Genomic DNA, 11,626 nt, shown 5'->3' on the forward strand with positions numbered 1-11,626 from the left:
ACGAGGTGATCTTAAGGGTCCCTTCCAACACAAACCATTCTAAGATTCTAGGACAGAAAAACAGGCCAGCTCTCCCACATTGTTTCAGTGTCATTTACTTATAAAACAAGCTCTGGGACAACCCGAGAAGGTATTTGTTCCACGTGCAGCATCACCTGTGATAGAAACCAAGGAAGCCTACAGCAGGCCTCAGGACTCAGCAAGCCTTTTTGGCTCAAAGCAGGGCCAGCTGGAGCAGCTTACCACGAGTGCACCCAGCAGGGCCTCCATGCAGCTGCAGGCTTGCCGCATGTCATTGCATGTCATTGTGATGCAACAGTGGGTGAGCGTGACGTAAAGCTGCAGGCTGGAACTCCGGCTGGGGTGGCCTCAGTTCGCTGCTGCTGGAGCGAGAGGTGGTAGCGGAAGGTTGCAGCTCTCAGAGAGTTCCTACCAGGAGCCATGGAGTGCTGTTGCAGTGCTGGATTCCGAAATCCAGATGAATTTCTGAGCAGAGCGGGGAAGAGCGGAAAGGTGAGCGCTGCTACATCAAGAGAGGGCTGAGTGCAGCAGCCTGGGGTATGCAGGGCTGCTCTGGGGCTGTAGATGCTCTCCAGAGGCTGAGGGACACTTCTCCTCATGCTGGTGCTGGAGAAGGCTTGCAGGGAATCGCACCTCTCTGCACATCCCAGCATCGGTTACAGAAGTGGAGAGGGAGCTGCCAAAGGGAGCGGAGGTGGGCTGGAGAGGGGAATGGAGTGTCTGAGTGTCCAAGCGTGTCTTTGTCTTTCTAGCTCCGACCCGGAGGACAGGAAGTTGGAGCAGGAGGTAGCTGGCTGTTGGACCTTCCACTCGGGGTTAAAATCCCTGTGCAGCCCGGCACCAAGCTCCTTTTCGCCAGGAGAAAGCTGGGGGAAAAGGTGAGAGGAGTAAGGAAGCGTCAAAAAGGGCTCTTGTTTCCTGGGGTTGCCGCCATGCCAAGGAGGCCTTGTGTTGGGATGCCAATCCCATGTGTTGGGATGCTGGGGCCAGGCACCCATCAGGCACAGAAATGTGGAGACCGGATCGTTCCTGGAGGAGGGTGCAACCCTCTGCTCTCCCTCTTGGAGGACTTAGGAAAACGCAGACATGACTGTTTGGGAAAGAGGCAAGAGGCCAGCCTGTGGGTGTGAGCAGCTTGGAAGTGTCTCTGTCTCTTTGCTGCTCTCTCCTTCCCCATTCACACTCTACAACACATCTCTTCCAGCTCCACCAGCCTTCTCCTCAGTTTGACCTGAGAGATCCGTACAGTCGCAATCTGTGCACAGAGTACAACAGCCTGCATGACCCGCATCTGCGGGAGTTCCACAACCGCAAAAACAACCTGCGGAACCTGAAGAAACGGGGCTTGGTCACCGAGGATGGCGACGTAAGTTTGGCTGTTGGGCTGACCAACACGGGTCTCCTCAGGAGGGCTTTCCAGTCTGCCAGGCAGGGGCCTGACACTACAGCCATCTGTCATTGTCTCTTCTGTAGGTTGTCTGCACTCTGAAGGAGTTCAACGAGTACAGGCAGTACCTGACCAGGCTGAAGCTGGAGAAAAAGCAAGCAAAGAGGCGAGAAGAGGTAGGCAAAGCCCAGTATTGGTAGGCACGTGTCAGCAGCATGGCACTGAGGGCACGGGCTTTACTTGATGGATCTGAGGGAGATGGGGAAAGCAGAAAAGGTGAGGGGCGGGCTGGTGGTCTAGGCATTGAGGCATGGAAAGGACAGCTCAGCTCAGAGCTGAGCTAGCACAGCGTGCTGGTGTGAAGGCAGCCTGGAAAGTTGCTTGCTTACAAACAGAGCACTGTGGCAGCCGTTCTCTTCTGCCCTCATTGCAAGGCTGAAGCAGTGTGCTTGCCCTCTTCTGCGTAAAGCAGCAGTACTTAGGGTGGGAAGCACTCTCTAAGACAAGACCAAGCATAAACCCTCTGTTCCCTTCCAGGATGAGCTTCTTCGGGAGATTTCCAATTTGAAGAATTCGATCCACAGACTACAGATGGCCAGGGACAAGTTCCAGCCCGGTCCCGTGGATTACATTGCGGGTTCGAAAATCAGACCCACAATGCTTCATAAACCAGCTGGCCCCTCTCCTTCATGCTATAATCTTCTGTCTGGACAATGCAGAAGGAATGTGGCTTTGATGGAGCGTGGCCTTCAGGGAGACTCATGGAGCACAGGGCGTGCAATGAAGCTGCCTGAGAAGTCACCCAAACCTGCGTTGGGCAGGGAAGGCTCCAAACTCCCCAGAAGCATCCGTAGAGCTTCAGCCTCAACAAAAGACTCCGGAGTCCCCAGAAGCATCCGGACTGCTTCTGCCCCAACAACAAACTCCAGACTCCCCAGAATCATCCAGACTACTTCTGCGTCAACAACAAACTCCAAACTCCCCAGAAGCATTCCTACTGCTTCTGACCCAACAGCAAACTCCAGAGTCCCCAGAATCATCCAGACGACTTCTGCGTCAACAACAAACTCCAAACTCCCCAGAAGCATTCCTACTGCTTCTGACCCAAAAACAAACTCCAGAGTCCCTAGAAGCATCCAGGCCCCAGTGAAGGGAAAAGGAAAAAAAGGGGAAAACAAGTAGAGAGATTGGCCAAAAACCAAAACAGTGGCAACAAATTAGTTTTAATTGGCTTAATTAATTTTAATTTGTTTAATTCGTTTTAATTTGTTTAATTAATTGACCAAAGATGATACCAGAATGCAAGATAACACACTACAGTACAATATATCATAATTAGTATCAGAATTAGAATTAAAACCAATAAAAAAAATTAAAAAAATAACATTACAAAGTGTGTCCGAAAACTGAAGTCCTTATTCTAAAGCCGAGGTGAGACAACCCAGGGAGTTCTCGTGCTGCTGGGATCAAAAAGGAAAGGGGAGATCAAGTGATATACGGATGGCTTTTATCTTTTGCACTGAACATAAAGGGTGACAGAGCAGCAAGCAATCCTCTGGGGGATGTAGTTGTTCTCTGCTGGGGGTACATGCAGTGTTACAGGCTTGGGACAGAATGGCTGGATGACTGTGAAGAGGAAAGGGACCTGGGGCTGTTGGTCGATGCTCGGCTCAACATGAGCCCACAGTGTGCCCAGGTGGCCAAGAAGGCCAAGGGCATCCTGGCCTGTATAAGAAACAGTGTGGCCAGCAGGAGCAGAGAGGTGATCATCCCTCTGTACTCAGCTCTGGTGAGGCCGCATCTCAAGTACTGTGTTCAGTTTTGGGCTCCTCACTACAAGGACATGGAGGATGAGGTCCTCACAGGGGACTTCAACCACCCTGATATCTGTGGGAGGGACAACACAGCATTGCACCAGAAATCAAAGAGGTTTCTGGAATGTGCTGATGATAACTTCCTCTTCCAAGTAGTATGGGAACCTCAAAGATCAGGTTAGGAAAGCTAAAACCCAGGCAGAACTAAATCTAGCTGGGGACAGAAAGGGGAACAGGTATATCAGTGATTAAAAAGAAGGTAAGCGAGGATGTGGGCCCTCTCTGGAAGGCCACTAGAGGCCTGGTCATGAGGAACACAGAGAGAGCTGAGGTGCTCAATGACTTCTTTGCTTCAGGCCTCACTGGCAAGTGCTCTAGGCCCAGAGCCCAAACTGCAGAAAGCAACAGTAAAACTTGGAGAAGGTGGATCTGTAAGTGCTGTAAGTGAAGATGAGGTTCTAGACCATCGAAAGAATCTGAAGCTGCACAAGTCCAAGGGATCCATCCGCAGGTTCTGAGGGAACTGGTGGATGAACTTGCCAAGCTGCTGTGCATCGTATTTGAAAGGTCATGGCAGTCTGGTGAAGTTCCCACTGATCAGAAAAGGGGAAACATAACCCCCCTATTCCGGATCGGGAAAAAAGAAGATCCAGGGAACTACAGGCCAGTCAGTCTCACCTCTGTGCTTGGTAAGATCGCGGGGTAGATCCAACTGAAGGCCCTACTGCACCACACGGAAAAATAAAGACAAGGTGGCTGGTGGTAATCAAAATGGTTTCACCATGGGCAAGTCAGACGTGACAAACTTGGTGGCCCATGTCAACTTCATGAAGTTCAACAAGGACAAGTGCCCTGAGTTGGGGAAATCTCAAGCACAGATAAAGGTTGGGTGGAGAATGGCTTGAGAGCAGCACCGAGGAGAAGGATTTGGGGGTCTCAGATGATTCAGCACGAGGTGGCAGTGTACGCTTGTGGCCTGGAAGGCCAAATATATCCCAGGTTTCATCAAGAGAAGCGTGACCAGCGAGTCGAGGAGGTGATTCTGCCCCTCCGCGCTGCTCTTGTAAGACCCCACATGGAGTACTGCGTCCAGTTCTGGGGACCCCAACACAAGGACACTGAGCTGTTGGAGCAGGTCCAGATGAGGGAAATGGAGATGATCAGAGGGCTGGAGCACCTCCTCTAGAAGGACAGGCTGAGAGAGCTGGGGCTCTTCAGCCTGGAGAAGAGAAGGCTCCAGGGGGACCTTATAGCAACCTCCCAGTATCTGAAGGGAGTGCATAGGAAAGCTTGGGAGGGACTTTTTATAAATGCATGTAGTGACAGGATGAAGGGAAATGGTTTTAAACTGGAAGAGGGTAGATTTAGAATACATACCAGGAAGAACTTTACTGTGAGGTGTTATGGTTTTGCAATTTGGTTGGTGTTGGTATTCCACATCAGAACACCATGCCTAATAATGGGAGTAAAGGGGACAAGTTTTTTTTTTCTGTGAACTGCCTTAATGAGCATGCGGGGTGGGGCACCGGAAGGGAAGTGAGGAAGGGGACGGGGTTGCTGGACCGGCTCCCTGCGAGGAGACAACGTGGTCAGACCTTCCTGCCTTCCACAGCTCCATCGGTGAGATTTGGGACTTGGTATTCTCTTTGTTGAAACTCTCTTGTTGTTGTTTAGTGTTATTAGGTTATTAAACTGCCATTCGTTCTCAGATCACCTTTTTCCTCCCTCATTTTTTTGTTAGACCTAATCGCAATCTCCCTTCCCTTCCCCTCTCCCGAAACGCACGTGGCCGGGCCGGGCCACGCCGCACTTTGCCGTACCGTGCCGTGAGAGAAAAGGGGGGGGGCTTTTGTTCCTGCTGCCCTGGGTTTGTGCACACTGTCCCGGAGTGAGCTCTAGAGAGAACTCCGTGACAGAGGGTGGTGAAACACTGGAACAGTCTTCCCAGTGAGGCTGTGGTTGCCTCACAGAATCACAGAATTGCAGGGGTTGGAAGGGACCTCTAGAGATCATCGAGTCCAACCCTCCTGGAAAGCAGGCTCTCTACACCACGTCGCACAGCTCGGCGTCCAGTCGGCTCTTGAATATCTCCAAAGAAGGAGACTCCACCACCTCCCTGGGCAGCCTGTTCCAGTGCTACGTCACCCTCACCGTAAAGAAGTTCTTCCGCATCTTCATGCAGAACTTCCTATGCTGAAGTTTCATCCCATTACCCCTAGTCCTGTCCCTACACATTACTGAAAAGAGACCAGCCACGCCACTATGGCACCCACACCTCAGGTATTTATAAACCTGGATCAAATCCCCTCTCAGCCTTCTTTTCTCAAGGCTAAACAGACCCAGTTCGCTAAATCTCTCCTCATAGGGGAAATGCTCCAGGCCCTTCACCATCTTTGTGGCCCTCCGCTGGACTCTTTCCAAGAGATCCCTGTCTTTTTTGTACTGGGGAGCCCAGAACTGGACACAGGATTCCAGAGGAGGCCTCACCGGGGCAGAGTAGAGGAGGAGAATCACCTCCCTCGACCTGCTGGCCATGCTCTTTTTAATACACCCCAGGATGCCATTGGCCTTTTTGGCTACAAGGGCACACTGCTGGCTCATGGTCAATCTGTCGTCCACCAGGACGCCCAGGTCCCACTCAGCAGAGCTCCTCTCCAGCAGCTCTTCCCCCAGCCTGTACTGGTGCATGCAATTATTTCTCCCTAGGTGCAAGACTCTACACTTGCTTTTGTTAAACCTCATCTGGTTTCTTACTGCTCAGCTCTCCAGCCTGTCCAGGTCTCTCTGAATGGCAGCACAGCCTTCAGGCGTGTCAGCCAATCCTCCCAACTTCGTGGCATCAGCAAACTTGCTGAGGGTGGTCACTATCCCCTCATCAAGGTCACTGATGAAGATGTTGAACAAGACCGGACCCAGCACAGACCCCTGGGGGACGCCGCTAGTTACAGGCCTCCAGCCAGATTCCGCACCACCAACGACAACCCTCTGCACTCGGCCAGTCAGCCAATTCTCGACCCACTTCACCTTCCGCTCATCTATCCCATACTTCCTCAGCTTTGTTATAACAACGTCATGGGGGACAGTATCAAAAGCCTTACAGAAATCAAGGTAGACTACATCTACCGCTCTCCCCCCGTCCACCCAGCTAGTGACATCTTCATAAAAGGCCACCGGGTTGGTCGAGAACAACCTCCCCTTGGTGAACCCATGCTGAGTACTCCTGATAACCTCCTTTTCTCCCAGTTGTCTGGAGATGGCATCCAGCACAAGCTGTTCCATCACCTTCCCTGGGACAGAGGTGAGGCTGACTGGCCTATAATTACCCGGGTCTTCCTTCTTGCCATTTTGAAGACAGGAGTGACACTGGCCGTCCTCCAGACTTCAGGCACCTCCCCAGTTCTCCAAGACCTCTGATAGATTACAGAGAGCGGCTTAGCAACGACCTCCAGCAGCTCCCTCAGCACCTATGGATGCACCCCATCAGGTCCCAAGGATTTATGGACCTTAATGTTTCCTAGGCACTCACAGACCACCTCTTCCCTGACTAAAGGGAAATCTCCCATTCCCCACACTCTCTCATTAACCTCCAGGGCCTGGGATTCCGGAGGGAGAGCCCTTTCACTAAAGACAGAAGCAAAAAAGGCGTTCACTATTTCCACCTTCTCAGCACCCCTCCTCTCCCTGGAAGCACTCAAGGCCAGGCTGGATGCGTTGTGAGCAACCTGGTCTACAGCGAGGTGTCCCTGTCTATAGCAGGTTGGAACGAGGTGATCTTAAGGGTCCCTTCCAACACAAACCATTCTAAGATTCTAGGACAGAAAAACAGGCCAGCTCTCCCACATTGTTTCAGTGTCATTTACTTATAAAACAAGCTCTGGGACAACCCGAGAAGGTATTTGTTCCACGTGCAGCATCACCTGTGATAGAAACCAAGGAAGCCTACAGCAGGCCTCAGGACTCAGCAAGCCTTTTTGGCTCAAAGCAGGGCCAGCTGGAGCAGCTTACCACGAGTGCACCCAGCAGGGCCTCCATGCAGCTGCAGGCTTGCCGCATGTCATTGCATGTCATTGTGATGCAACAGTGGGTGAGCGTGACGTAAAGCTGCAGGCTGGAACTCCGGCTGGGGTGGCCTCAGTTCGCTGCTGCTGGAGCGAGAGGTGGTAGCGGAAGGTTGCAGCTCTCAGAGAGTTCCTACCAGGAGCCATGGAGTGCTGTTGCAGTGCTGGATTCCGAAATCCAGATGAATTTCTGAGCAGAGCGGGGAAGAGCGGAAAGGTGAGCGCTGCTACATCAAGAGAGGGCTGAGTGCAGCAGCCTGGGATATGCAGGGCTGCTCTGGGGCTGTAGATGCTCTCCAGAGGCTGAGGGACACTTCTCCTCATGCTGGTGCTGGAGAAGGCTTGCAGGGAATCGCACCTCTCTGCACATCCCAGCATCGGTTACAGAAGTGGGGAGGGAGCTGCCAAAGGGAGCGGAGGTGGGCTGGAGAGGGGAATGGAGTGTCTGAGTGTCCAAGCGTGTCTTTGTCTTTCTAGCTCCGACCCGGAGGACAGGAAGTTGGAGCAGGAGGTAGCTGGCTGTTGGACCTTCCACTCGGGGTTAAAATCCCTGTGCAGCCCGGCACCAAGCTCCTTTTCGCCAGGAGAAAGCTGGGGGAAAAGGTGAGAGGAGTAAGGAAGCGTCAAAAAGGGCTCTTGTTTCCTGGGGTTGCCGCCATGCCAAGGAGGCCTTGTGTTGGGATGCCAATCCCATGTGTTGGGATGCTGGGGCCAGGCACCCATCAGGCACAGAAATGTGGAGACCGGATCGTTCCTGGAGGAGGGTGCAACCCTCTGCTCTCCCTCTTGGAGGACTTAGGAAAACGCAGACATGACTGTTTGGGAAAGAGGCAAGAGGCCAGCCTGTGGGTGTGAGCAGCTTGGAAGTGTCTCTGTCTCTTTGCTGCTCTCTCCTTCCCCATTCACACTCTACAACACATCTCTTCCAGCTCCACCAGCCTTCTCCTCAGTTTGACCTGAGAGATCCGTACAGTCGCAATCTGTGCACAGAGTACAACAGCCTGCATGACCCGCATCTGCGGGAGTTCCACAACCGCAAAAACAACCTGCGGAACCTGAAGAAACGGGGCTTGGTCACCGAGGATGGCGACGTAAGTTTGGCTGTTGGGCTGACCAACACGGGTCTCCTCAGGAGGGCTTTCCAGTCTGCCAGGCAGGGGCCTGACACTACAGCCATCTGTCATTGTCTCTTCTGTAGGTTGTCTGCACTCTGAAGGAGTTCAACGAGTACAGGCAGTACCTGACCAGGCTGAAGCTGGAGAAAAAGCAAGCAAAGAGGCGAGAAGAGGTAGGCAAAGCCCAGTATTGGTAGGCACGTGTCAGCAGCATGGCACTGAGGGCACGGGCTTTACTTGATGGATCTGAGGGAGATGGGGAAAGCAGAAAAGGTGAGGGGCGGGCTGGTGGTCTAGGCATTGAGGCATGGAAAGGACAGCTCAGCTCAGAGCTGAGCTAGCACAGCGTGCTGGTGTGAAGGCAGCCTGGAAAGTTGCTTGCTTACAAACAGAGCACTGTGGCAGCCGTTCTCTTCTGCCCTCATTGCAAGGCTGAAGCAGTGTGCTTGCCCTCTTCTGCGTAAAGCAGCAGTACTTAGGGTGGGAAGCACTCTCTAAGACAAGACCAAGCATAAACCCTCTGTTCCCTTCCAGGATGAGCTTCTTCGGGAGATTTCCAATTTGAAGAATTCGATCCACAGACTACAGATGGCCAGGGACAAGTTCCAGCCCGGTCCCGTGGATTACATTGCGGGTTCGAAAATCAGACCCACAATGCTTCATAAACCAGCTGGCCCCTCTCCTTCATGCTATAATCTTCTGTCTGGACAATGCAGAAGGAATGTGGCTTTGATGGAGCGTGGCCTTCAGGGAGACTCATGGAGCACAGGGCGTGCAATGAAGCTGCCTGAGAAGTCACCCAAACCTGCGTTGGGCAGGGAAGGCTCCAAACTCCCCAGAAGCATCCGTAGAGCTTCAGCCTCAACAAAAGACTCCGGAGTCCCCAGAAGCATCCGGACTGCTTCTGCCCCAACAACAAACTCCAGACTCCCCAGAATCATCCAGACTACTTCTGCGTCAACAACAAACTCCAAACTCCCCAGAAGCATTCCTACTGCTTCTGACCCAACAGCAAACTCCAGAGTCCCCAGAATCATCCAGACGACTTCTGCGTCAACAACAAACTCCAAACTCCCCAGAAGCATTCCTACTGCTTCTGACCCAAAAACAAACTCCAGAGTCCCTAGAAGCATCCAGGCCCCAGTGAAGGGAAAAGGAAAAAAAGGGGAAAACAAGTAGAGAGATTGGCCAAAAACCAAAACAGTGGCAACAAATTAGTTTTAATTGGCTTAATTAATTTTAATTTGTTTAATTCGTTTTAATTTGTTTAATTAATTGACCAAAGATGATACCAGAATGCAAGATAACACACTACAGTACAATATATCATAATTAGTATCAGAATTAGAATTAAAACCAATAAAAAAAATTTAAAAAATAACATTACAAAGTGTGTCCGAAAACTGAAGTCCTTATTCTAAAGCCGAGGTGAGACAACCCAGGGAGTTCTCGTGCTGCTGGGATCAAAAAGGAAAGGGGAGATCAAGTGATATACGGATGGCTTTTATCTTTTGCACTGAACATAAAGGGTGACAGAGCAGCAAGCAATCCTCTGGGGGATGTAGTTGTTCTCTGCTGGGGGTACATGCAGTGTTACAGGCTTGGGACAGAATGGCTGGATGACTGTGAAGAGGAAAGGGACCTGGGGCTGTTGGTCGATGCTCGGCTCAACATGAGCCCACAGTGTGCCCAGGTGGCCAAGAAGGCCAAGGGCATCCTGGCCTGTATAAGAAACAGTGTGGCCAGCAGGAGCAGAGAGGTGATCATCCCTCTGTACTCAGCTCTGGTGAGGCCGCATCTCAAGTACTGTGTTCAGTTTTGGGCTCCTCACTACAAGGACATGGAGGATGAGGTCCTCACAGGGGACTTCAACCACCCTGATATCTGTGGGAGGGACAACACAGCATTGCACCAGAAATCAAAGAGGTTTCTGGAATGTGCTGATGATAACTTCCTCTTCCAAGTAGTATGGGAACCTCAAAGATCAGGTTAGGAAAGCTAAAACCCAGGCAGAACTAAATCTAGCTGGGGACAGAAAGGGGAACAGGTATATCAGTGATTAAAAAGAAGGTAAGCGAGGATGTGGGCCCTCTCTGGAAGGCCACTAGAGGCCTGGTCATGAGGAACACAGAGAGAGCTGAGGTGCTCAATGACTTCTTTGCTTCAGGCCTCACTGGCAAGTGCTCTAGGCCCAGAGCCCAAACTGCAGAAAGCAACAGTAAAACTTGGAGAAGGTGGATCTGTAAGTGCTGTAAGTGAAGATGAGGTTCTAGACCATCGAAAGAATCTGAAGCTGCACAAGTCCAAGGGATCCATCCGCAGGTTCTGAGGGAACTGGTGGATGAACTTGCCAAGCTGCTGTGCATCGTATTTGAAAGGTCATGGCAGTCTGGTGAAGTTCCCACTGATCAGAAAAGGGGAAACATAACCCCCCTATTCCGGATCGGGAAAAAAGAAGATCCAGGGAACTACAGGCCAGTCAGTCTCACCTCTGTGCTTGGTAAGATCGCGGGGTAGATCCAACTGAAGGCCCTACTGCACCACACGGAAAAATAAAGACAAGGTGGCTGGTGGTAATCAAAATGGTTTCACCATGGGCAAGTCAGACGTGACAAACTTGGTGGCCCATGTCAACTTCATGAAGTTCAACAAGGACAAGTGCCCTGAGTTGGGGAAATCTCAAGCACAGATAAAGGTTGGGTGGAGAATGGCTTGAGAGCAGCACCGAGGAGAAGGATTTGGGGGTCTCAGATGATTCAGCACGAGGTGGCAGTGTACGCTTGTGGCCTGGAAGGCCAAATATATCCCAGGTTTCATCAAGAGAAGCGTGACCAGCGAGTCGAGGAGGTGATTCTGCCCCTCCGCGCTGCTCTTGTAAGACCCCACATGGAGTACTGCGTCCAGTTCTGGGGACCCCAACACAAGGACACTGAGCTGTTGGAGCAGGTCCAGATGAGGGAAATGGAGATGATCAGAGGGCTGGAGCACCTCCTCTAGAAGGACAGGCTGAGAGAGCTGGGGCTCTTCAGCCTGGAGAAGAGAAGGCTCCAGGGGGACCTTATAGCAACCTCCCAGTATCTGAAGGGAGTGCATAGGAAAGCTTGGGAGGGACTTTTTATAAATGCATGTAGTGACAGGATGAAGGGAAATGGTTTTAAACTGGAAGAGGGTAGATTTAGAATACATACCAGGAAGAACTTTACTGTGAGGTGTTATGGTTTTGCAATTTGG

At 51.6% G+C, this 11,626-nt stretch overlaps 2 protein-coding genes across 2 annotated transcripts; both read left to right on the forward strand.

Moving 5' to 3' along the window:
• The first annotated feature begins 321 nt into the window (after positions 1-321).
• LOC146757719 (fibrous sheath-interacting protein 2-like) lies at positions 322-1,461 on the forward strand. Its single transcript, XM_085520586.1, has 4 exons — positions 322-513; positions 774-899; positions 1,226-1,387; positions 1,429-1,461. Exons 1-4 carry the CDS (start codon positions 442-444, stop codon positions 1,459-1,461), a joined length of 393 nt encoding a protein of 130 aa, XP_085376712.1. The 5' UTR covers positions 322-441.
• Positions 1,462-7,305: 5,844 nt separating this feature from the next.
• LOC146757720 (fibrous sheath-interacting protein 2-like) lies at positions 7,306-8,445 on the forward strand. Its single transcript, XM_085520587.1, has 4 exons — positions 7,306-7,497; positions 7,758-7,883; positions 8,210-8,371; positions 8,413-8,445. The coding sequence occupies exons 1-4, from the start codon at positions 7,426-7,428 to the stop codon at positions 8,443-8,445; spliced, it is 393 nt and encodes a 130-aa protein (XP_085376713.1). The 5' UTR covers positions 7,306-7,425.
• The last annotated feature ends 3,181 nt before the right edge of the window (positions 8,446-11,626 follow it).

This window comes from Coturnix japonica, chromosome 19 (genome assembly GCF_054131305.1).
Source record: "Coturnix japonica strain WE chromosome 19, WE-NBRP24, whole genome shotgun sequence".
Classification (NCBI taxonomy): Eukaryota; Metazoa; Chordata; class Aves; order Galliformes; family Phasianidae; genus Coturnix; species Coturnix japonica.